We start from the raw sequence: 23213 nt of genomic DNA on the forward strand, positions 1-23213 counted from the left end.
TCCTCAGCGACGGCGCTTGGTTGAGTCCCCGGCACTGAGCACGGCATAACAATACTGACAGACGCGACCCAAGACAAGGGGAAGATGGAGCACAGAGACACAGACTTTAACATATTATTAGCGACCGATTCCTATAAGGTGAGGGGGCTGCAGCCGGGTTTTAAAGCTGAATCGTCTGGTTCGCATGGTGCGTCTGGGACTTCATTGAATGAACGTGGAAAAAGCCAAGGTGGCTTCATCCTCCCAAGGCCATCACGCTTGTCTGGGTCGCCCTACATGCCAGTTCTCTAGGCCAAATGGGAGGTAGGATAGCAGGTAGCTAGCTAGCCAGTGAGTACCAAATGTAAAGGCATTGATGTGGTATTGTCTAACCGTGGTGACTGCGTTCGCTAGTACACTTGTTCATACGGCAAGCAAGTTATGTGATATAGCTACAGGGGTTGATGTTTGAACAGTGTGCGATTTTTAGAGATGTGCTTGTGGTGATCTATAAAGGCGGTGCGGGGGCATGTTAGATTGTTGTAACGGGTCAGCAGATGACCCTTTCACCATCCGACCCGATGACGAAACGGTCTTTGCCTAATATTTAAACGACTAGCTAGCTAGAGTAACTCGCTACATTTTTTTCACTGTAATGCTTTTCTGGTGCAAATTCCCTTCAGGAACGGGAACAAAAGTGAAAGTAGCTAACTGCGAGACCTTGAAAGAAACGAAACCGAGTGCTTTCCAAAGCTCGCTGTGCAACGAATTTTGACATCTGACACTCATAGTGTACGAAGATAATGTTTCTGAATCAAATGTATAAATCTGTTTACGTCACCAGCGGATACTGAACGTAGATAATTGAATGCGTGGCGGATTTTGTGTGATGATTAGTTTCTTGGATGTCGGTTAGCCAAATGAAAACAATGACGTTCTCTGAAATGCATAACATCGTAACATATCTGTAATTACAATGTTGCGATATACTGTGATGGGACAGCTAATACAAACCTCCTTGCTAATGTTAAGGCTGGTTTTGCACGCCGTACCTGAGTGCATCTTTGTCACACACATGCTTGATTCGGGCAGTTTTTCTAATTCCCTAGATTTATTAGCGTATTCAATCGGAGATGATGCAGTTGCTGGATAAAATCTCTCTTTCACTTGTTCATGTTGGAAGTTTATTTTATTGTCAGTTTCGTTCAATCAGATTTGCCTTATCTAAGCCAGATTCATTTCACTGTCTGATGCTGACTGAAATGAAAACTAAAACAAGGAAGCGAACGTTAACTGTATGAGGATATGTATTGTGTAATGGGTGTGTGATGGACAGAGGGACATTAACTAACCTGTAATAGAATAGGGAACGATGCACGTGATAGGGAGAGCTGTGGGAGGAGATGAGACAAAAAAGGGCACAGATTGTTTTAACTCACTCACCTGAGCACCATGAGAGACACCTTGTGCAACCTAAAGGATTATTAATAGTTAGCGTTGGAGTTGTTAGTTCATTTGCACCTAATTATTCGCAGCTTGTGCTTGCTAACCTGTTTCACCAAAGTCAGCGAGCTGAGATCTGTTGAGGAAGAGAGGCTCTCTGCCTTTTGAGATTTCTTGAAAAGATGAGTGCTCTTTTCGAAATAATGTAATTCAGATGTTCAGATGTAATTACAGCATTGCGAGAGATGTGATTAATGATTAGTTGAGGTCTACGCCTGGCTGTGAAGAGAGGTAGAAATCTGATATCAGCGAATCAAAACCAAGAATATGCTGTCTGAATGATACAAATCTTTATCTGTTTAGAACTGGATCCTGTATGGAATTTTTCATTGTTTCAGTTGTGAAATATCTTTCGAGTAGTTTCTATTCGCATCTTTCTGGGATGAGAGGAAGTCATGCTTTTAGTGTCTATTTGACATTTCCAGGGGTAGGCCCATCACTTTCATTATCAGAATCTGTGGCATGGCTCACTGAAAACCCACATTTGTAGAACAGGTGAACTGGAGAACCATCAGCAGGACCTTTACTGATATATCTGTTATTTCTCGATCTGAGATTTGGGCAAGCCAGAATTCTCTGGATGATCAGAGATCTTAGAGGGAGAGATGGAAATTTCTCCATGGTCAGAGCTGAGAGAGAGAGAGAGAAATTTTGTAAGAGTGAGAGCTAGAGTTTCACAGATACATTAATTGCTAATTGACTAGCCTTTTCTGGTCCAGTGTGGGTCTACTTGTGCAATCCCATCAGGTTGCTCATACACTAAATAACCAGGACGAAATTCAACCATTGAACAGACATTGAAGATACTTTTATAATAGATGATTATATCCCCTTAGTGCAGAATATTCTAAAATGTGTCATGTTATTATGCTTTATTCGTCTTTAATAAGCACTGACGTTATACTGCCCAGTCCATGTGGCCACATTCATGACCTAAGATTGCTTGTTTTCTAAGGATGACTGGGCAGAACATGTGATTATCCATTTGTAATATAGATCATATTGACCTGGAGAGTGCAACATTGCACATTCTGTGTTTTTGAAGGAATATTAGGCCACAATGTCTTCCCATACAGTACCAACATGAAATAATCCCCCTCCTCTTAGCTTCACTCGAGTCACCTATCATTTCCTACCTCATCCCTTAACAACTTGTCATTAGGTCCACTGTGATCTGTGATTTGTGATAATATTATTATTTACAGTATATTTTTCTACTTGTATTAGTGTAAACGGCACATTCCTGGAAATGTTGACACTGTAACTGTTAAGCTGCAAACTGGTCATGCATAATTGAGAGTTGACTGTAGCTTGTAAAACTGCACGTTGCCAGGAGAAAAACACTTGATCTTATTTACTCACTGCAATAGAGACATACAGAAAACCATGGCAGATTGCATTCAGCAGTCAGGCCCCACTAGTTGAATACACCTGATATAGATTAGCCAACAGCTAATTCACCTACACATTGATTTTCATTATCTGTGTTTCATGAGGACATGGGGACAGGTTTTACAGTCTGATGACGGTGTATTAATTACTGATTTATAAATGTGTACTGTACCATTGTCTTGCAGACAACTGGTTTTCAATAACTTTATATGTCTGCTGGAACGGGTGATGACTGTGTGAATTTTTTGGCTGTTGCAGTAATCGGCCCAGCCTGTTGCAGTAGATGAATTTGCAGAATTAGAACAGAGTTGTACAGCTTTTCACATAGGTGGTGGTTCAGAGCAGGGCAGAGATGTCACTGTACCGTACTGTATGTCCTTGCTTTTGATCTTCCCACTAAACGTGTAATGGTTTCCTCATGCTTGGTGTTAGGGGCTGTGACCGCTTCTGCGCAGCAGTCCTTGACAGACAGTTAATCAGACGCGCAGCGGAGGAGCTTCCTACTCTGTCAGACCTCACAGGCTCCTTTGGGGTCATCAGGTCACGAGTACAAATCCTGCCGAGAGGATTGTTCCCAGCTCTCCTAGGTGCTTTCCCGTCAGTGTTTTTTATGGGAAAATGGTGAGGAGTCGAGGCACAACACGCAGCATGGTTTCCACATATTTAAGAGTTTTATTTGTTGTCCAATCCATTAAAGGGCTGTCTCAGGTTTAAATAGTCATTTTGTGTGGTTCAATAAGTAAAACTACCATAAAAGTGCGTAAAACTGTACTCTTTTGTTATTGCAAAAAGGCAGAACAAAGATACCCTACTTTTTCCCCTTTTAAGCTGGTTAATGTTTTAAAGATAGCTGAAACAAAAGGCTTGGCTTGCAAAAACTCTTCAAAACTCTTCACTTTTCCCTCGTGGAGTACAATTTAAATGCAAACTACAGCTGGTGCTGCTGAAATTGTCACAGTGTTTTTCCTTATATACTCTTCAGCCTCGATGCCAGAACCACTGAAACATATCTAATGATGTAGCCAGTAGAACAGTCGCAGCAACAGTATAGGAACAGCAGAACTTGGTGGTAGGTATGCAGCTTTGTGTGCGTGTGTGTGTGTGTGTGTGTGTGTGTGTGTGTGTGTGTGTGCGTGCGTGTGTGTGTGTGTGTGTGCGTGTGTGTGTGTGTGCGTGTGTGCGTGTGTGTGTGTGTGTGTGTGTGCGTGTGTGTGTGTGTGTGTGCGTGTGTGTGTGTGTGCGTGTGTGCGTGTGTGCGTGTGTGCGTGTGTGTGTGTGTGTGTGCGTGTGTGTGTGTGTGTGTGTGTGTGTGCGTGTGTGCGTGTGTGTGTGCGTGTGTGTGTGTGTGCGTGTGTGCGTGTGTGTGTGTGTGTGTGTGTGTGTGTGTGTGCGTGTGTGCGTGTGTGTGTGTGCGTGTGTGTGTGTGTGCGTGTGTGTGTGTGTGTGCGTGTGTGCGTGTGTGTGTGCGTGTGTGTGTGTGCGTGTGTGTGTGTGTGTGTGCATGTTCCTTCATTAGTGCAGTGCAATTGGGCTTAGGTGTGAAGAGCAAAGGAGCAGGGAAAAGGTTCAATGAAACTGTAGAACACAGTGACATTTAGAACCTGCATTCTCCACTGGGCAGCGGAGGGCAAGAGAGGCAGGAGCCAGTGAAACAAATGTCAGAGAGGGCATGGCGTGGGGAAAAGTGTACTGTGATACGCCGCAGCAGCGGGACTGGATTATAGCTGAATGCAGGAGAGAATCGATAAACAGGGTTAAAGAGGTTTTTCAGCATCACACACTGTTCGGCTAAAGAAGCGCAGTGCCAGCTGTCAACCTCCTGTTGCATACGCCCTGCTCCTCCATTTTAGAGTGTAATTCCCTCTGACATCATCACACATTTCTGTGCTTCCGTGGTGATGCCGGGTGTGTGCACAGATGCCGTACGAATAATCAGCCTTAATAAAAGATCACTGCCCCGTGTGGCCTTATATTTCTTCTGCTTCATCGCAGTACAGCCCCTCTGTTATGCCCTGGTGGAGCTGCCTCTATCACTGATGTCCAGAAGGTGTTTACACTGGAATCTAATGTAGGCCCTACACTGGAGTGGTTCTCAGTGGTGCGCTTTCCCACAAAGGCGGAGTTCTTTCGGTGGATTGGCTCCCAAAGAGGAGCAGTGCTCTCAGTGGCACAGTGCACAGAGGAGTGGTTCTTTAAGCGGAGCGGTTCTCTTAGTGGAGCAGTTCCCACAGAGGAGCGGTTCTCTTCGTGGAGCAGTTCTGTCAGTGGAGCGGTTCTTTTAGTGGAGTGGTTCCCACAGAGGAGCAATTCTCTCAGTGGAACGGGCCAGTGCTCCATCCCTGGGAGACAATGGGATGCAGCTGCAACTGTGTAAGGAGTCCCACAGGGAGCACGCAGCTGGTGTCTCAGTGATGTTCCCAGGCTCCTCACAGCTACTGTATCTCATTTTCACTGCATTGTCAGCCATACTTATGACAAGGGTAGGGCAGTAGATGGGATGGGAGAATGATTTTGATGAAATATACAGATGTAATTTGTGCTAATAGCAAGAGTCACTAATTTAGAACATTCTACCTATGCGAACACGTGTGCATAGGTCTGAAAGGCAGAATGCACACTTTTATTCCTGCTATAAACACTTTAGGCTGAACCCTGTGGTGAGTTCCCATGAACCAGACCACAGGCCCCAATCTGTTCCTTCAGCATAAGTGCAAGGTCATCATGACTGTTTGAGAATATTCAAATTGCTGCACTCTCTCAGTGTATGCCTGTAGGGGCCTCACAATCCCTGTACTGTATGAGCAACTGTACTGGTGCTGGCTGTGTTGTAGTGTGTGATGGCTTCGTTACATATTTTGGTGGCCTCAGACAAGTTTGCCAAAAAAAAGACAATCGCCAGGGTGTTTGGACATGCTAACGTTCAGACATTATAGTAATTTGTTTTTTTTTATTTTTTTATTTTATTTATTTATTTATCGGTTATATTGGTTAGTTATAATTTTAAATGCACACTGACCCACATCTCACAATGTGATTTAGAAACTCCCAAACACACACATATACACACACATAATATATCATATTTTAGATATTATATATAATATATGTGCTTCTGGAAAGTACATAAATTGGTCCAAGTCAAAACAGGTGCAGCTGTTGATTACTGTTGATTTTTGTCAGGTTGTAACTTGAGGAGACTGAGAATCATTTCTGAAGTCCAAAACCCCCTGTGGATTTTTTTTTTTTTTTTTGCAAATCTGGCATGGATAGCCTACCAGCCTCCCACACATGGCATGCAGTGGCCCATATGAACAGCGTCACCTTTTGGACTCGCTGATAACAGACACAGTCAATCTGCTGATTAGGAATGAGTGAGATACGGTATAGCTGAACTTAGTCCCTGCACACATGAGACTTTCGACTTAAATGTTGTGAAATTCCAGCGACACCGTTGTTCCTTCGGCAGCAAAACTCCTCCCAATTTGTTTTATGCTGCTACAAGGAAATGGGCCAGAGCCAATTGTTTGGGCCACACCTTACTGATGTATGACCTTGTTAGTTTTGTTTTGTTTTGTTCTGCAGTCATTGTGTATTTTAAAGAGTTCATATTTCTGCCAGAATTTCCCTGCACATTCTATGGCGTGTAATTGTTAGCATTTGTTTGTCTCTTGCAGGTTACACATTACAAGCAGTACCCGCCTAACACAAGTAAAGTCTACTCCTACTTTGAGTGTCGCGAGAAGAAGACTGACCCCACTAAGAACAGGAAAGTCAAATATGACAAAACTGTCTTTTACGGCTTGCAGTATATTCTCCATAAGTACTTAAAAGGTATGTGGTGTTTTTTACGTGTATATTATTACTGTTTGCATGAATTTGTCGCATTAGTTGATTTTTGAAAGTATTTCTCAGAATATACTACTCCAATGTAGACTTGTTCAGTGATTTGCTAGATATTGCACTTAAGCCTTGAGAGAAATGCCTGTTTGTGATCGTGGTACAGTTAAAATGACTATCATGTGGTGCAGCAGGGAATTAAACAGTAATTATACTTGATCTTAAAGGTGGAGTGAAGGGCAGGGATCAGTGGAGGAAAGTTGCTGCTGTAACCACTATTCATTGTATGGGAAGGGAGATGAATACCCATGGTTTGGTTTAGTCAGATCTCCTGCTGCTGTCAGCCATATGAGAGTCATTTCATTTTTTTTCACATAAAACACTGGTGGATTTCATGGTAGGAGTAAAGAGTATTAAACTCTGCTGCGAGACGCCAATAGACACAAAAGAACATCTGCTCATTCATCCACAGCAGCACACAGGACAGCTGCCTCCTGCATACAATACATGGGAATGTCCATTGAACTGCCCCCCCCCCCAAATAATAAAAGGCAGCCCAGTTTTTGGGACTCTGTCACTTTAAGGAGGCTAGTGGCGGGATAGTTTTTGGAACTGTGGCTTCAAGGAGGCTAGTCGAGGGCTAGTTTTTGAAATAGTGTGGTTTTAAGGAGACTAGCAGTGGGATAATTTCTAGAGTAGTGTGGCTTTGAAGAGGCTAGCAGTGGCCTAGCGCTTGGAACAGCGTGGCTTTAAGGAAGCTATCGCTGGCGGTTTTTGAGACACTGTGGCTTTAAGGAGGCTAGCAGTGGCTGAGCATGTCCTGGAGGGACAAAGGCTCTCTGTAAGTTTGAGAGAGGCTCCTAATGCAATAACACCAGGATGGACAGGAATGAGAGATTCCAGCACAGTTTTCTGTCTCTCCCTTACTCCTTTCCATCTCTCTCTCTCTCTCTGTCTCTCTTTCTTTTACCCTGCTCTTTTTCACCCTCTCTCTATATTTATCTCATACTCCCCCTGTTTGTTCCAACCTCTCCCCTATCTCTGTCGCCCCCTTCCCTCCCTCTCTCTCCCATCCTTCACTTTCTCTCTCTCACCTCTCTTGACTTTAATTTTCCCAGGAAAGGTAGTCACTCCGGAGAAGATCCAGGAAGCAAAGGAGGTATACCGGGAACACTTTCAGGATGATGTCTTTAACGAGAAGGGCTGGAGGTACATCCTGGAGGTATGAATGAGCAACCAGCAGGGGGCACTTGTCCCCAGTTGTACCCAAGAAAAGCTCACAAGTTTGTCAAGTAGGTCATTTATTATGGTGCAGAATAAACCAATAAAATGAAAAATAAATATACTTAAAACAGGGAAACAGCTGCTATATTTATTTGATGAACTTTATTGTTGTTAATTTGGTTACATTTACGGTATTGTTACATCAGCCCAAAAATGAAGCTCAAGGGTGTTGTAGAGTATTTCACAAATTGCAAACAGTGGAATTCTGTTTTCCAAAAAATGTTTTCATCTTTTATAAGTGTCTCACTGCAGAGATGAAACATGATGTACAAGATAAGCTTGAACAGGAGACGTGACAAGATATGATCAGGTCAATTTCAATGAGATTAGTTCCACATAAAAACTTTCAGTATATTGAATTTGTGTGTTCAAAATGCTTTTCTTTAAACACTTTTAAGACATGAAAGGGACAATTTTGTGCGTCAGGAGTGCCCTGTTACCCACAATTAGGATCCCTGAGGTGCTCCATCAAAAAAATCACCCCTCAATGACCTTTCTCCTTTAAGCAAACCTGCAGTGTTATTCTTTGTTGAATATAGATGAAGGCACACTGAAATCTCCCCATCCACATTCTCCTTAGGTTTTTATATATTTCTTTTTAAAGAGAGCAGCAGCTAAAATGTTGTTTATAATATTCCTTGATATACATGAAAGACAAAGCAATGACCTTATGTTACATGTCTTTAGTTGCCTGGCAGACACGGTAATCCATGGCGACTTCTAAAATATACATTTTTCACATGTGATTCATTTATACGGTTGTAACAAGTTCAGATTAAGTACTTTGCTCAATGGCAGCGTCCCACCAGAGAACCAGACCTGCAGCATTATGGTTACATATCCATATCTTTGACCACTGAGCCACATTGCCATTGTAGCTGCCAAAATGAACTGGCTTGACTCGAAATACCAATTGATTTAGCACGCATGCTAATCTTGAACAGATGTGCCAATGTTACAGCATATTGTCATTATGCAATGTTAGAAGTGCCTGGTGCTGAAACCTTGCGTTTTTCCTTGCGACAGAAATACGACGGCCACCTGCCCATTGAGATCAAGGCGGTGCCAGAGGGCAGCGTGATCCCACGAGGGAACGTCCTCTTCACCGTGGAGAGTACCGACCCGGAGTGCTACTGGCTCACTAACTGGGTTGAGGTCAGTAAGGTGTCCCCTGCTGTCCCCCTGGGCTGGACCTCCAACACTGTGACCGTCCAGGACCCAGTTTGCTCAGAGTCAGTGTTTCCCAGCCCTGGCTAAGGGAACACACTATGCATTTTGGTTTTTGTTTCAGGTCAGATCTCAATTAGTTAGGCTGGATTGAGCTGTTAGTCCAGTGCTGACCCAGGTCATCATTTACTTACAAACATCCATCTTTAACCAAGTTTTGGAAGCTTGGAGGGGAAAAAACATCTGTCATTTGGACAGACAATAATATGTGTTTCAGAGTGTATTTTGTTTCTGACAATTTATCTAAATCCAGCGCTTTGCAGCATAACCACTAGTTGAATGATCATATAATTTCAATTTATACAGTGTTACAGTAGCTAGCTAGCTGTTGTTCTCCCCTGCTTCCAGTAATCTATTCAGTGTTTTCTTTTACCCGTCTGCCTCCCCTCCAAAGACCAAGATTAATATCTAAATGTGTTTGAAGAAACTTCAATGAGTCACAAAGGGGGCTTACAAAAGTAGGGACGGATACAAATCACAAGTAATGGCTGACAATGACAACTGCTTAGATCTATGCAGACAGTGCTAAAAATATGTTGAATAAACACTTATTAATATTCATAAACTCATTTTTGTATATTTTAAATCCCCTCAGAAAGCACCTCCAACAGCACGTCACCTTGGACATATGAGAGATTAGCCGTCACAATATTTTCATTTCAGATCAATGCTAAAAAAATAGCCATTGTAAATCAAACCAAATTCATTGAAAGCATCTGGAACAAAAACTCATACAGTGTGCCCTCAGGACCAAGGATGAGAGAGACTGCACTAAATCACAGCTTTGACTATATGCTTGTGTCTCCTCTGAAATCCTCCTTCGGTTTCACCTGGTTATAATGTTCTATACTCCTGTTACTGGATTGATTATTCGTGTTTTAATTTGTAAACGTACCAATACAGTATCCATTTTTGAAATGGTTATTTATGTAGACGTAGGTCATTGTTTTCGGCAGAGAAGTTTCGCCTCTGTCTGCTTATGTTCTTGAGCTGTGATGCACAGTGTCAAAGAGCCAAATGCTTGGCATATTCTTGTCTGATTTTGTTCCCCTCTAAAGAAAATAATTTGACAGTACTGTTATTGGTTGCCCTAAGAATTGCATAGGTGAGTACACCCAAGATTAAGGCTATTTGTGCAGGGATTCCATTGGCATATTCTTAGGGGATTAGGGACTGACTGCCCAAAAGACCTTAAGGGAAATACTAGTAAGATTTTGTTGGCAAGTTTTCTTTACTGGAATGGTACCTTCCTTCAGACCTGTAGACAGTTAATGTAAAGTTAGTCTTTGTGGCGATAGGTAGAGGTGCTTGGCTGTTATGTGGTTGCAGTGTGTACTGTATGTGACTGATCATGTTTGCATTATATTGTAGACTCATTATCATATGGTGAAAATGACAGAGAAAAAGACACGGGAGTCCACAGTCTGCAGCAATCATGTGAAAACATTATCAGAGCAAAGGCTCTGAGAGCATGTGACTCTGCGAAATGCAACAACCATCAACCAGCTCTCAGGAACAGCACCTCATCCACCAATCAGCACTGACATGAGGAGTCCCTCAAGCCAATCAATGCTGAGGAGCAGAATTCCACCTCTCAGGTTACTGACTGAAAGGAGGAATGGCTGTATAAAGGGTTATTTGAATTAAGAGAATGAAATTGTTATGAAAAGACTTTAGTTTCAATGTATTGACAGTGAAAGGCAGCACTGCTATTCTTTATTGCCTTTATTTGTGTACTTCCCATGTCTAAGTCATTGAATGATCAGAGAGGGTCAACGGTAGCTACATTAAGCAAGCAGAATATATATGTTCAGCTGTGACATAATACCAAACCACAATTATGAAACACTGTGCTTTCAGTTAATGTAATACAGCCATTGCATAGACAGCAAGCACCTACATATCCTTGAAACATATACTACAAAGTGAAAAAAATTGTGTTAAAAGAAAAAGTAGAACCAAAAATAAATAGTAAAATGAATGCAGACTGTGTGTATGCCTGTACTTTCCAACTTTTGTTTATGAAATAAAACCACTCTGCTGCCCTCGATGATGGAAAGTGAGGTACTCCAGGCATGGCCAGAGCTGGGTGCTTTCTGGCTGGGAGTGTTGCAGTGTCCATTCTTTTCTTTCAAGGCTCTGAGAATGGGGGACTGGTGTGAGGCAGACGGGGTTTGAGCACGTTCACCGACTGACCGCACACAAAAGAAAGGTTTAGCATTCCACCGGACGGGCTTTGGTTTTTAGACCCCGCTGCGATTCCTGGAAATACCCAGCCAGCCTGCGTGTTGACTTTACCCAGTGTTGTCCCTGACGTTTTCCTAGAAATTCTCCATGCGCTTCAGATGTAGCTGGATCCGAAGCCACCAGTGGAGACAGAGCCATAGCTGTTGGTTTTCATTCAGTTCCAGTTGATTACACCTGGGCTTTAATGGGCTTCACTGTGATGGCTGCCAGCCCTCATGTATTAGGAGATATAATGGGATGAAACATGGAGGCAAGTGAAGGATATGGTCATCTGCCAGCTGGCAGTCTGCTAACATACCACCCCTCCCCCCACATACACACTTCCTGCAGACAATCCTGGTCCAGATCTGGTACCCCATCACCGTGGCAACCAACTCCAGAGAACAGAAGAAGATCCTGGCCAAGTACCTGATGGAGACATCGGGGAATCTGGAGGGTCTGGAGTACAAGCTGCATGACTTCGGGTACAGAGGAGTCTCCTCGCAGGAGGTAACTGCTCCATTTCAGACCTCAAGTCAAGTGTCCGCTAACTGTTCTCTTAAGACCCGATTTGACACAAGAACGTGTTGTGTTGCTTTTCAGACTGCTGGTATCGGAGCCTCTGCGCACTTGGTGAACTTCAAAGGCACAGATACGGTTGCCGGCATCAGCGTCATTAAGAAATACTATGGCACCAAGGACCCTGTGCCTGGATTCTCTGTACCTGCAGCGGAACACAGGTAACTCAGGCAACCTAGATCAACTCATTTCAGTATGCACAGTATTCTTAATTTTTATTTGTCCTTCATACATTGATAAAATGAGATGACACAATTTGTGTGAGCATGCCTTTATTCACAATTTTTTACATATATTTCATTTTGCTTTTCTGCTTTAAATCGTATCTGTACACTTGTACATTAGATTTACCACTGTTCCAAACACTCACCCACTGCAACTAGGACAGTTACTGCTGCCTGACTTCACCCTTCAGCGGCCCAAGTGCATTCTGGGAAAGCTGGCACAGGCTGTCACAATTGCCCCTTATATAATCTTGCGGATCAGTCGGTTTTTTACTTTCCCAGGCATCGCAGAGTCTCTGTATGCCACTCTTTCTTTGTCTTTCCAGTGTGGGTTTGCTTGGTCACATTTGCAGAAATGGGCAGACACTTAACTTCCTCCTGCCGTCAACCTCTGTTTAACAGACAGTTATTCATTTGGGTGCCCTCTGCTGATGTCAATGCCTTACTACATTCCAGAGACTGCAAATATCCATGTCTCCTCAAAGGTTCCCAAGATTATCTCTGTTCCAGCAGCTGCTGATTTCCAGTGCTGATTTCGCGTTCTTTGTTCTTGTTGCAGTACAATCACTGCCTGGGGGAAAGACCATGAGAAAGATGCCTTCGAGCACATCGTGAAGCAGTTCCCTTCCGTTCCTGTGTCCATCGTTAGCGACAGCTATGACATCTACAACGCCTGCGAGAAGATCTGGGGTGAAGACCTGAGGAGCCTCATCGAATCTCGGAGTGCAGAGGCTCCTCTCGTGGTCCGACCGGACTCAGGAAACCCCCTGGATACGGTATTAAAGGTAGGCATAACAGTAACAGAACACATTTCTAAAAGGTAGGCCTTTTTCCCATTCTGGGCATTCTGGGCAGTATTGAAGGTAGGCCATACATTTACCCTCATATACCCTGTGCATACAGTAGTAGAAGCACTGATGGCAGGTTATATATAGGCGATTCCTGCCTTTTACTGGACCTATAGTGGCTATACAGAAGTAGTGACATGGAAACACATGTGTTTTTGTTTTTCAAAGGTCCTGGAAATTTTGGGGAAGAAGTTCCCCCCAAAGGAGAACAGTAAGGGGTACAAGGTGCTGCCTCCTTACATCCGAGTTATCCAAGGCGATGGAGTGGACATCAACACACTGCAGGAGGTGACTGCACCCCCCTCTGCCCCCACCCTAAGCCCCAACACACGTACACACACACATACACACATTTTTCAGCATTGCACCATAAGCCGCCATGTCTTAAAAGGAGCTATTCCCCTTGTTCCTTGCTGTGCAGATCGTTGAGGGGATGAAGGAGCACAGGTGGAGCATCGAGAACATTGCCTTCGGATCAGGCGGGGCGCTGCTACAGAAGCTGACCAGGGACCTCCTGAATTGCTCTTTCAAGTGCAGCTACGTGGTCACCAACGGGCTGGGGGTAAGTGCTGTCCCCAGAGGGGACACTCCATCCACTGCGAGCAGAGCTCCGCTGTGTCTGAGCTGGGTGCATGGGCGCACCTCATTTGTATCTAGACTGATAGTTCCATTACATGTAAAGTAACTCCAAATGTGGAGGGAGCAGTGTAGCATAGTGGTAAGGAGCAGGACTTGTAACCGAAAGGTTGCTGGTTCAATTCCCCGCTGGCACGCTGTTGCTGTGCCATTGGGGAAGGTACTGAACCCAGAATTGCCTCAGTAAATATCCAGCTGTATAAATGGATAATATGTAAAAATTGTAACCTATGTAAATTCACTCTGGATAAGAGCATCTGCTAAATGCCAGTGATTTAATGTAATGTAAATGTGATTTATTCCAGTACTTATATCTGATCAGGTCTGTAGCCAGCAGAAGAGAGAGAGGATCTGAGAACCCTGGCATCTAAGACTCAACCTCCATTAGAGCTACTGGAAAATTGTATTCAATAGCAAAGATCCAAGAATGGCTTTAGAATGGCCTTGGTAATGGCTAAATGCCCTTTGCTTTGATACAGCTCCTATATTGAAAGAACTTTCTGATCGTGATTTACTATAATATGCCAGCACTGCAGGTCTAATATAGGATGGGACCCAGGCTGGAAAGAAAGACCTGTGGCTTTAAAATAGTCTGTTTCACCCCAAAAAAAACATAGTGCAATCCATGGCATGGTGATCAAAATAATTTGATAATGTGTTTTTTTAACACAGGTAAATGTATTCAAAGACCCTGTGGCAGACCCCAACAAACGGTCAAAGAAAGGTCGTCTGTCCTTGCACAAAACGCCGAGCGGAGATTTTGTTACCCTGGAAGAGGGCAAGGGGGATTTGGAAGAGTATGGTGTGGTATGTATTTCTGAGTTGTATTGCTTTTGGTATACCTTAATCTCTGTACACAAGGTCCCCATTTCACAACAGTCAGATTAACGATGATCTTCAAATCAGAGCGTTTTTGCTGTGAAATTTCGCTGTGAATGTTGCTATTTTATGACTCAGAATACTCATTTGTTCATTTACATCTCATTGACTGAGTCTGAAGCATGTTTCTTTTTTGTATCAAATTAAATTTTGATGCTCTTCCAAGAAAGTTCCATACACTTAAGACTGTTGTCTGATGAATCTGTTGCACTGTAGCACTGAGAACAAATGGAGACAGTTATAGCAGATAGACAACACGTCAGAAAATAAGCCATGCCTATAACACTGTGTCTGTAGCTAACAATGATTTAGATTGAGACAGTCTGGTTTCTGATCATGTTTCCAGGAATCCATTCCATTAAAACAGGGACTGCGTGTATATTCCTGATTTTGCTGCATTTTAGGATATTTGCTCCGTGAATATTCCAAAAGTTCGTCCTTTTGTGGTAAATTCATTATTTGTTGAAGCTTCTATTCAGCTCTTGTGGCCAAAATGTGTGTGATCGGTGTGGGAGGACTTGTTACTCTGCTGAATGCATTCCATTCATCCTATAAGAATGGAGAGCAGTCAAATATCCAGTCATCTACAGGAAACAGGGGTCTAAATATCAAGACAGCAGTGTTTGATAAAGTTAATTTGGTATATTTATCATAAATGGTCAAGTCATTGGTTCTTCGTGGTTCTGTGGTGAAATCTTAGTTTTTTATGTCTGTCTTTCTCCCACTCTCTCTCAAATTCAAATGAAAAAGCTTTATTTGAAGGTTATCTTGTCTTGCAAAAGATACAAGAAAAAGTCTGCAAAGAACAAATGCAATATGTGAATAGAGTCCAACTAAAATGTGTCACTACTCCCAATCCCAAAAGATGTGCAAGTAATTATGTAGTTGTACTGTTTTAATTATCGGTCTCATCTGTTGTGGCATGGCATGAAGAGACAGACTGAGCTGCCATCTCTACAATGTCAGCATCTTCCCCCAGTATGATTTTCAACTTCTCTGTCTGGGGCAGAATTTAAAAGTGGTTGATATGTTTTGGGGGACAATTTGGTGAAAAAGATGTTTCTCGTGGAGAGGTATTTGAGGCAGGAAAGAAGGAAACATTCCTCTGGTTTAGCCTCTGCTAGGTTTTATTGGATATAGTCTGCGGTTTTAAGCATGCCGGGCCATTCTGTGACAATTTTTTTTTCAATGTCCACTCTCTGGCGGGTGCTTTGCTAGAGTAGTCCCCAGTAAATGCCAGGTAAAACTACAGGTTGTCATTTAATGATGTCTATGTGCCAGATAGCTGTGTACATACTTTTGTTGTCTCTCTTTGTCTCTCTCCTACTCTGTTTTCACAGGACCTGTTGCATACAGTGTTTCATAACGGAAAGATAATAAAGACATACACCTTCGACGATGTCAGAGAAAATGCCAAGCTGAAGGAGTGTGAGCTGGAGGAATTTCTCCAGTAATCCTCTCCCCCACCTCTTCTCTACTCCTGGGTACCCCCCCCCCCCCCCCCACTCCCCAAAAGCACTGTCCCCAAGAGGGTGGAGATGTCAACCCCACGCACGTCCAAACCTGGGCCCAAGAAGTCAGAGAGATTTTAAAAGTACAAACACACTTTACCCTGCAGTGTACAGTGCAGGTGTGGTTTATGTTTGAAATTCCAGAACCTGCTAAGCTTTGGTGTATTGTTAGTGATGGAACAAATAAAATCATCAGATATTACCACATTTAGAGGATTTATATTATTGTATATAAAACCAAGCATTCTGCTGATCACACATATTTGAATGAAGTGAGACAAATGTGTACATTTATGAAAGTTTCTAAAAACTCTGTTCAGCTCTAGATCGTAAAGATAATTGTTTAATGTTGCTGAATGTGACCGCTGTGTATGCTGACAGTTAATTACTTTTTACTGAGGAATCATTGTATTCTTTTATGCAAATTACTCTGTTGATTGGGGGAAAGCATTTTTACTTTATTCTTCACAATTTGCCTTTTATTTTGAAAACGGAATCTTTTCCCTATTAGAGATGCCAAATACTAACCTTAATATGGCCAATTCTGTAGAATCATAATCAATCATGTAGCAGTAATACTGTGTTAAAGAGTTCCGAAGCTAAGGCCACAATATTCATGCAAATAGAAGTGTCAGCTGTATTTTGTTTGTTTGTCTTTTTTTTGTACAAGTATGAATATACTGTATTTGTTGATACATTTAAGTTTTCTATCACTTGGAAAACAGATACTGAAGCGTAAGCCACCATTTTATTAAATTATTGAGAAACTGGAATCATTTTACTTGTGCTTGATTTTACAATTTTGATACTTACCATTGTTTCAGATTTTAGAGATCATCATTTTTTTAAGACAGGTAAATATTGCTGGGAACTTGTAAGTGAAATTCCTATTTACATCGATGTAGCCAAACATCTCCCTTATGTAATAGCTTTGACTTTACTAGAGGGAGCTGGCTGGGTGGGAAGAAATATAATTTTTTGTCTAAATCCCATTTTATACCAAATGAAAATCATCTAAACTTCAAAGTTGTGGTATGACTGGTGTTGCGCTGTCTGCTTTTTGCTCATGTGTACTAATCTGTGTGAATGCTGTGAGTTGATTGATTGTGAAGAATTTTGTTTTTTTTTAATGTACCTGTGTGTTGTTTTTTTCCAGTATTTTATTCCTCCCACTTCTGCTGAAATTTTGAATAACATTACTGTGGCGATATTGTCAAAATATTAAGATGACCACCGTATTACCTGAGATATATTTTCTTTTGTATTGTACACTTAAAAAGGTGAATGCATTCCCTTTTCTAGCTACTGTAAGATAAAAAAAGAACTCTCAGATGTAATTCATCAACCTTAATGCACTAGCTTTTAATCAGATAGTGGAAAAAAAATCACATTTTGAAGAAAAAATCTGTGTGCTAGAAATGTGTGAAAGTTTAAATAAAAAAGCAATATCAGATTGATTCTGTTTGCCAACATTTTCTGTTCTGGGTTTATTTGTTGTTCTGTTTACAGAGGAATCCATCTGGGAGAGTGTTATGTCATTGAGATTTGAAAACTTCAAGATGTTTAGAAGAATTTGCATTAGACTTGGATGTGCTTATTTAGTGTATGTGATCTGACTGTTTTGTGGGCCCTTGAGACACTTAATATGACACATGACACCCCCTTGCTTCATAGAGCTGAGGACAATCCAGTCTTGGTTTTGAATTATACAGTAAATACAATATTCTGTTGTCATGGATTCACTTTGCCTGCATTTAACACGCAAGAAGAAATTTTAACAAATTGTGCATGCATAATGGAGAAAGATTCTTATTTTCCTGTAGTTGAAGTGTGGGGTTTAGAATTACAGGGTTATATATGACCTTTTTTGGGGAGAATGTTAACATAATTATTATTTTTGCAATGTGATTTTGCCATATAATAGACCAAATACCTCTTTCAAAAATCTTACAAGTTCCTTAGATGTAATACAATTCAATGAAGTGCAACGTGGAGGGGTCTGAAAACTGCATTTTCTATCTTAAAATGGAATTCTAATTCTAACTTCTCAAAATGGCAGCTGGATAGGGCAGAAGAGAGGGGCAGTGACTACTGGGTCACCATGCTGTAAGATTTCTACCCATCCCTCTTTCTCAGACTGAAAACAACGAAGCACTTGAAGATCGCGATCTTAAATCCGTCCAGTACCGCCCTTGCCTAAGATGATGGGTACCGGATACCTCGCCTTTCAGTATAAAGGCCGATAGTGTGGTGCAGTTATCCTGTAACCAGATGGTTGTAGGTTCAAATCCTGGACGGCGTATTGCGGTTGTAACTTTGACAAAATATTGCCTGCTTCTGTAAATGTTTGGATGTAACGATGTTTTTTTAATATAATCTAATGTTTCCAAGCCGCCGTCAAGAAGGCCGTCTGTTAATCAAATTAAAAATAATAGCAATAACATTATTCATTTAGCCGCAGCGGTCAATTGCTGGTTGTCGTGGGTTGTGTATACAAAATTCTTGTTTTATGTCTCATGACTCCGGAGCAGCTTTACATCAGACCCAAGGAACATTTCTGATTGCTTTAACCGGAGACTGAGGAGCAGGAGGAGGAGAGAGAATCAAGAATTTAGACTGTTCTGTTCTGGCTCAAAAGCAAAGGTCTGCGGGAAACATTTTTGGTTCACGTGTAATTATCTAGCTAACAGTCTACAGTGCATGATTTCTAGAAAGTCATCTGCTGCTATGTAATTCGAAATTCTAGGAGAACCGTTATTTTTCTTAAGATATGGAGCAATGTGTATATCAACTGACCAAAAGTAGTTAGCGAACAGCTAGCAAACTAGCAAGCTGATCATCTTTATTTTTAACCGTATCAAACAACTTAAAACTTATCAAGCTAGCTTGTTACCCACAGATCTTTAGTTCAGTAACTTGTTTGGTGAGTTAGGACAAATGCGCTTCTTATTGGATATCTTAACTAGCTAAACAGCAAGCTGTGGTATGTTAGCTAATAAAATGCAGGAACAGAGTTTTAACAGCAGGGATTCAAGAAGAAAAAGCTCAAGTTAGATAACTATCGCGCTGTAATTTGAATCTCACGATTTAAACTAAGATAGCTTGTTCTTTAATATGTTCTTTATTTTTTACTTTGGAAATCGGCGTGTGACAACTTCCTAGATGGTGACAGGACTCCGATTAAACTTGTCGCCCTTGAGGGAACCGCTAGGTTTCATCAAAATTTTGGAATGGGTAAGTTTTGGACGATATTCATTTGCTCCTCCTAGTTAGCTTGCTGTAGCTAATTCGTTGGCCTAGCACACTTAGCTACCTTACTGTAAGTTATTTGAATTTCTAAACGTTTTTCAAAGCTTTTTATCCTTATTCCGAGGCTGACATGCTCTGCAGCTGGTTATGATTTTTAGATGAAGATGTTTATTCTAATTTTTACAAATCCATCAACACTTTTCAAGACAGTTGGCAAGCTAGACTCATATTCGTTTTTCTTTTCTGACTTTAATTATTTGCTAACTTAGCCAGCTGCTCAACTTTAGCCAGCTAACGTTTGCTAGCCTGTTCCTTCTTTCTAATATGCACTCCGTGGCTAATGGTAGCCAACAGTTACCTTACCAATAAGATGGATAACGTTACTAGGATTGTATAAACCAGCTAACGTTAATCACTGATCAGTATTATCAGGTTGTTTGCTAGCCAAATCATCAAAGCAAAGTTCGATCGTGCACATTTGATATTTGTGTGATTGTGTTTAAAAATCAGTGTTGGATAATTTTTATTTTAGTAATAATTTATTTTGGTTTATAGATAGCGATGACTATTCTGAAAGGTAATGTTAGTTAGCTAATGTTAGATCTAGCTGTGAGGTTCCCCTCTGTTAATTTGATGTTGACTGGGCCAAAACCTAAATAACGTTGCATTGTCGCTTTAGTTTGTTAGTCAAGTCATGGGGAGTCATCCTTTGTAGATAACTTAAATGTTTTAGTTCTGTTTGCTTTGAGGTGGGGCTGTAGATGAAGGGGGTTTCAAAACTGTTCCTTAGGACAATAAATTATCCTTGCGGAACTTGGTCCAAATAATTTAGTGGTCTGTAGGAAAAGGCATCACTTACCCAGCTGCTGTTTCTAATAATCAAGCTAGTTCGCTTGCTACAAGCAATCTGGATAGAAGCGTGTTCACATTAGGTGTATATAACACTACACATGGTTGACAAAAATTACTTTTTTGTTCAGACAATACAATAGATACTAAGGGGTTTTCATGCATTTGTCACAAATTGCAAACTGGATATTTCGGGTAGAGACAGAAAAATGTATGGGAAACCAAGTTCTCCCTGGATGTGCAGGCTGAACTATTGGGCTGAGTTAGCGTCGGTTTTCGTGCAAAAACATGACCCTACTCTCAGCCGAGAGCATTAGTTCACGGTGGTCCTGGCAGCTCCTTCAAGGCGTGTTATGGCAGATTTTGCTTATACTTTGGTATGCACTTTACCTAGATTATCGTGACACTACAGCAGTTGTACAAACTGCCCAATAACAGCTATTTAAAGTAACATCACTGCAGCCATGGTTACAGCTGCTACCAGTTAACATGTACTATGGCAATAATGACTTTATTTTAGTACATTGTCCGAAAAATGTAAGAAGGGGGAAATAAATCCAAGCGCAATCTCCAACAGCCGATCTAAGGCACTTGCCAGGTTGCTTGGGCTTGATTTCAAAAGAGATTAAATTGGACTCTGCGTTGTCAATAACTAAAACACCGTTATCCATAAATTAGCTGGTTAAAATTCGTAAAGTGTAACCCAATTTGAGTTGAGTCGGGCCATTAACGTTTTTGCGCAGGTTTCTAAATGGACAATTTTGCTCAAACCGCAGTGCCCCAAGCCATACATTTGAGATAAATCAAACAGGCCAACAGTCTGCGTCTCAGTTTAGTGTGATTGCTTTAGAAGTTGTCTTTTTCAGCTCGCTGCCATTTTCGCATTTGCAAGCTGTGGCGGATACAGCGGGAGGACTGTAGTGTCTCTGTTCTGCAGGGAAGGCAAAAACGAAACATTGGACACCACTTTTGCCTACCCATTTAGGTGAGTGGTTGTTTAGGTTTGAATGCCGTGTTTACAGTGTGTTCTAACAGGTCCTTTATGAAATCATCATTTATCCATGAAGTGCTACTTGTTAAAGTAATTCTGACATTTTTCTTTGGGTTGGTTACATGAGTCATAAAGTCACCATCACTGGAATAGTCCCTCTCCTGCCCCTATGACTGTGGCAGTGTGGCTCTCTTACCTCACTGCAGGAGAGGTTTCTACCTTATCCTAATGTGTTGCCCGTAACAGAAGTGTTAATGCAAAGGGGAGGTGCCGTTCATAGACAGAAATCACACAAGATATCTGCATGCCGGCAGGTTAAACCAGGTGCTGCTGGTGAAGAATAACGCAACGCTCTGTAACCGCACCGTGGCAGAGACTCATCTTATGGGAGACTCTGCGTCTTCGGCTGAGTTCTTTGTAGCCATCGGTGTCCTGGCTTTCCTTTACTGCATGGCAGCTCTGCTTGTCTACCTGGGATACATGCACGTCTACAGGGACTCAGACTTTGGGCCCATGATGGTGAGAGCAAAACGTTCACCCCGCAGTGGCTTTAACAAATTGCATTTGTTTTTTGTTTTTTTTTTTTATTTGCTGTTTATGTCTTGTTTCTTTGTGTGTCACAGTAAGGATTAAATGGTTCAAAAACTATGCATACCATGTACATTCTTCGGCTGTTGTCCCTGAAATATGTATGACTCTATAGCCTATAAGTCATTATGATGACTGTAGTTGCCCCTGCTTAGATTCTTGATACACTTCTGTTTTGCTGGTGCAAGTCAAAAAGACAGAGAAGAATTCCATAAACTGAGGTTGTAAATTACTCACTTTAACTTTCCGGTTTCCACTGGGAGCTACCTGGATGAAGGTACGCCGTTGAACCCTGAGGTCCTGATGAGCTCCCCGCTCCCTGTCTTTCCCCACAGGACTTTGTGGTGACGGTGATCTTTGCTTTTCTGTGGCTGGTGTGCTCATCGGCATGGGCGAGGGGGCTACAGAGCGTGAAGGACGCCACGGGCACAGTGGGCATCAGGGATACCCTGGCACTGTGCAAGGTGGAAGGCGTGGCCTGCGAGGTCACAGAGTTTGCTCCCATGCGCAGCCTGAACGTGTCCGTGGTAAGCTCTGTTCCAGTCTCACACGACATGAGCACCGCTAAGGGTGTCGTATATGTCATTGATAACTATGCTGTCAGTATGTCCAGAGAAAATGTACTATATGTATAGTCATATATAAAAAAAAGTTATTGGACAGCCAAAAATGCTGTGTTCATGCATGTTAGTTCTTATCAGCTGGGTTCATGTGTGCCACTATGCACTGTTTTGAGCTCATGGTTGTAGCTTTAGTATACTGATCTGTGCATTTCTCTGTTATCTGTCCAGGTGTTTGGTTATCTGAACCTAATTATATGGGCAAGTAATGCCTGGTTTGCATACAAAGAGACACGCTGGCATGCTCAGAGGTACTCCGCCCAACAGGGGGCGGGGCGAGGGCCGGTCCCCACCCCCATCTAACCACCCAGCAGCTTCCAATGCCCTGGCAGCCGATCCCAAAAGCAGACGGGGCCACAAGGCGGCCCCCTCCATGGTGTGGAGCAATGGCTGGAACTGCGATACTTCACCTGCCTCCACATGCCCATCATTTTACTTGTGCCTGTGTCTCTAAGTTTGTTTACTGTTTTTTGGAAGCCACCTAGCATTTTCTCAGCGTAATATTTCAATCGTTCCATTATCGTCAACTACTTTTCTTGTCAAGGCTATTTTTTTCTTGATTATAGCTATCATTATTTTTTTTACGAATGGCTTTAAAGCAATATTTTAAAACACAATGAAGTATTTTACTCCACTTTGTTACTGCACCACTGAAATTTCATGATTGGTCAGTATTTTGTTTATCGTTTATGATTTGCAACTGCATGTTTTTATACAATGGTAAATAATCTTTGTATGACTCCAAAAATGTCTCTTAACACTGTGGGACTGTAACTTGGATGTTTGTGTTG

At 42.0% G+C, this 23213-nt stretch overlaps 2 protein-coding genes across 2 annotated transcripts; both read left to right on the forward strand.

Moving 5' to 3' along the window:
• On the forward strand, window positions 1–16865 carry nampt1 (nicotinamide phosphoribosyltransferase 1). The gene is made up of 11 exons (XM_036517828.1): window positions 1–138; window positions 6549–6705; window positions 7830–7933; window positions 9022–9150; window positions 11800–11958; window positions 12052–12188; window positions 12811–13036; window positions 13268–13387; window positions 13521–13661; window positions 14408–14542; window positions 15955–16865. Exons 1-11 carry the CDS (start codon window positions 85–87, stop codon window positions 16066–16068), a joined length of 1476 nt encoding a protein of 491 aa, XP_036373721.1. The 5' UTR covers window positions 1–84; the 3' UTR covers window positions 16069–16865.
• Window positions 16866–18702: 1837 nt separating this feature from the next.
• Window positions 18703–22939, forward strand: LOC118770401 (synaptophysin-like protein 1). Its single transcript, XM_036518046.1, has 6 exons — window positions 18703–18768; window positions 19288–19359; window positions 21090–21208; window positions 21529–21733; window positions 22138–22329; window positions 22594–22939. The coding sequence occupies exons 2-6, from the start codon at window positions 19288–19290 to the stop codon at window positions 22723–22725; spliced, it is 720 nt and encodes a 239-aa protein (XP_036373939.1). The 5' UTR covers window positions 18703–18768; the 3' UTR covers window positions 22726–22939.
• The last annotated feature ends 274 nt before the right edge of the window (window positions 22940–23213 follow it).

This window comes from Megalops cyprinoides, chromosome 23 (assembly GCF_013368585.1).
Source record: "Megalops cyprinoides isolate fMegCyp1 chromosome 23, fMegCyp1.pri, whole genome shotgun sequence".
Classification (NCBI taxonomy): Eukaryota; Metazoa; Chordata; class Actinopteri; order Elopiformes; family Megalopidae; genus Megalops; species Megalops cyprinoides.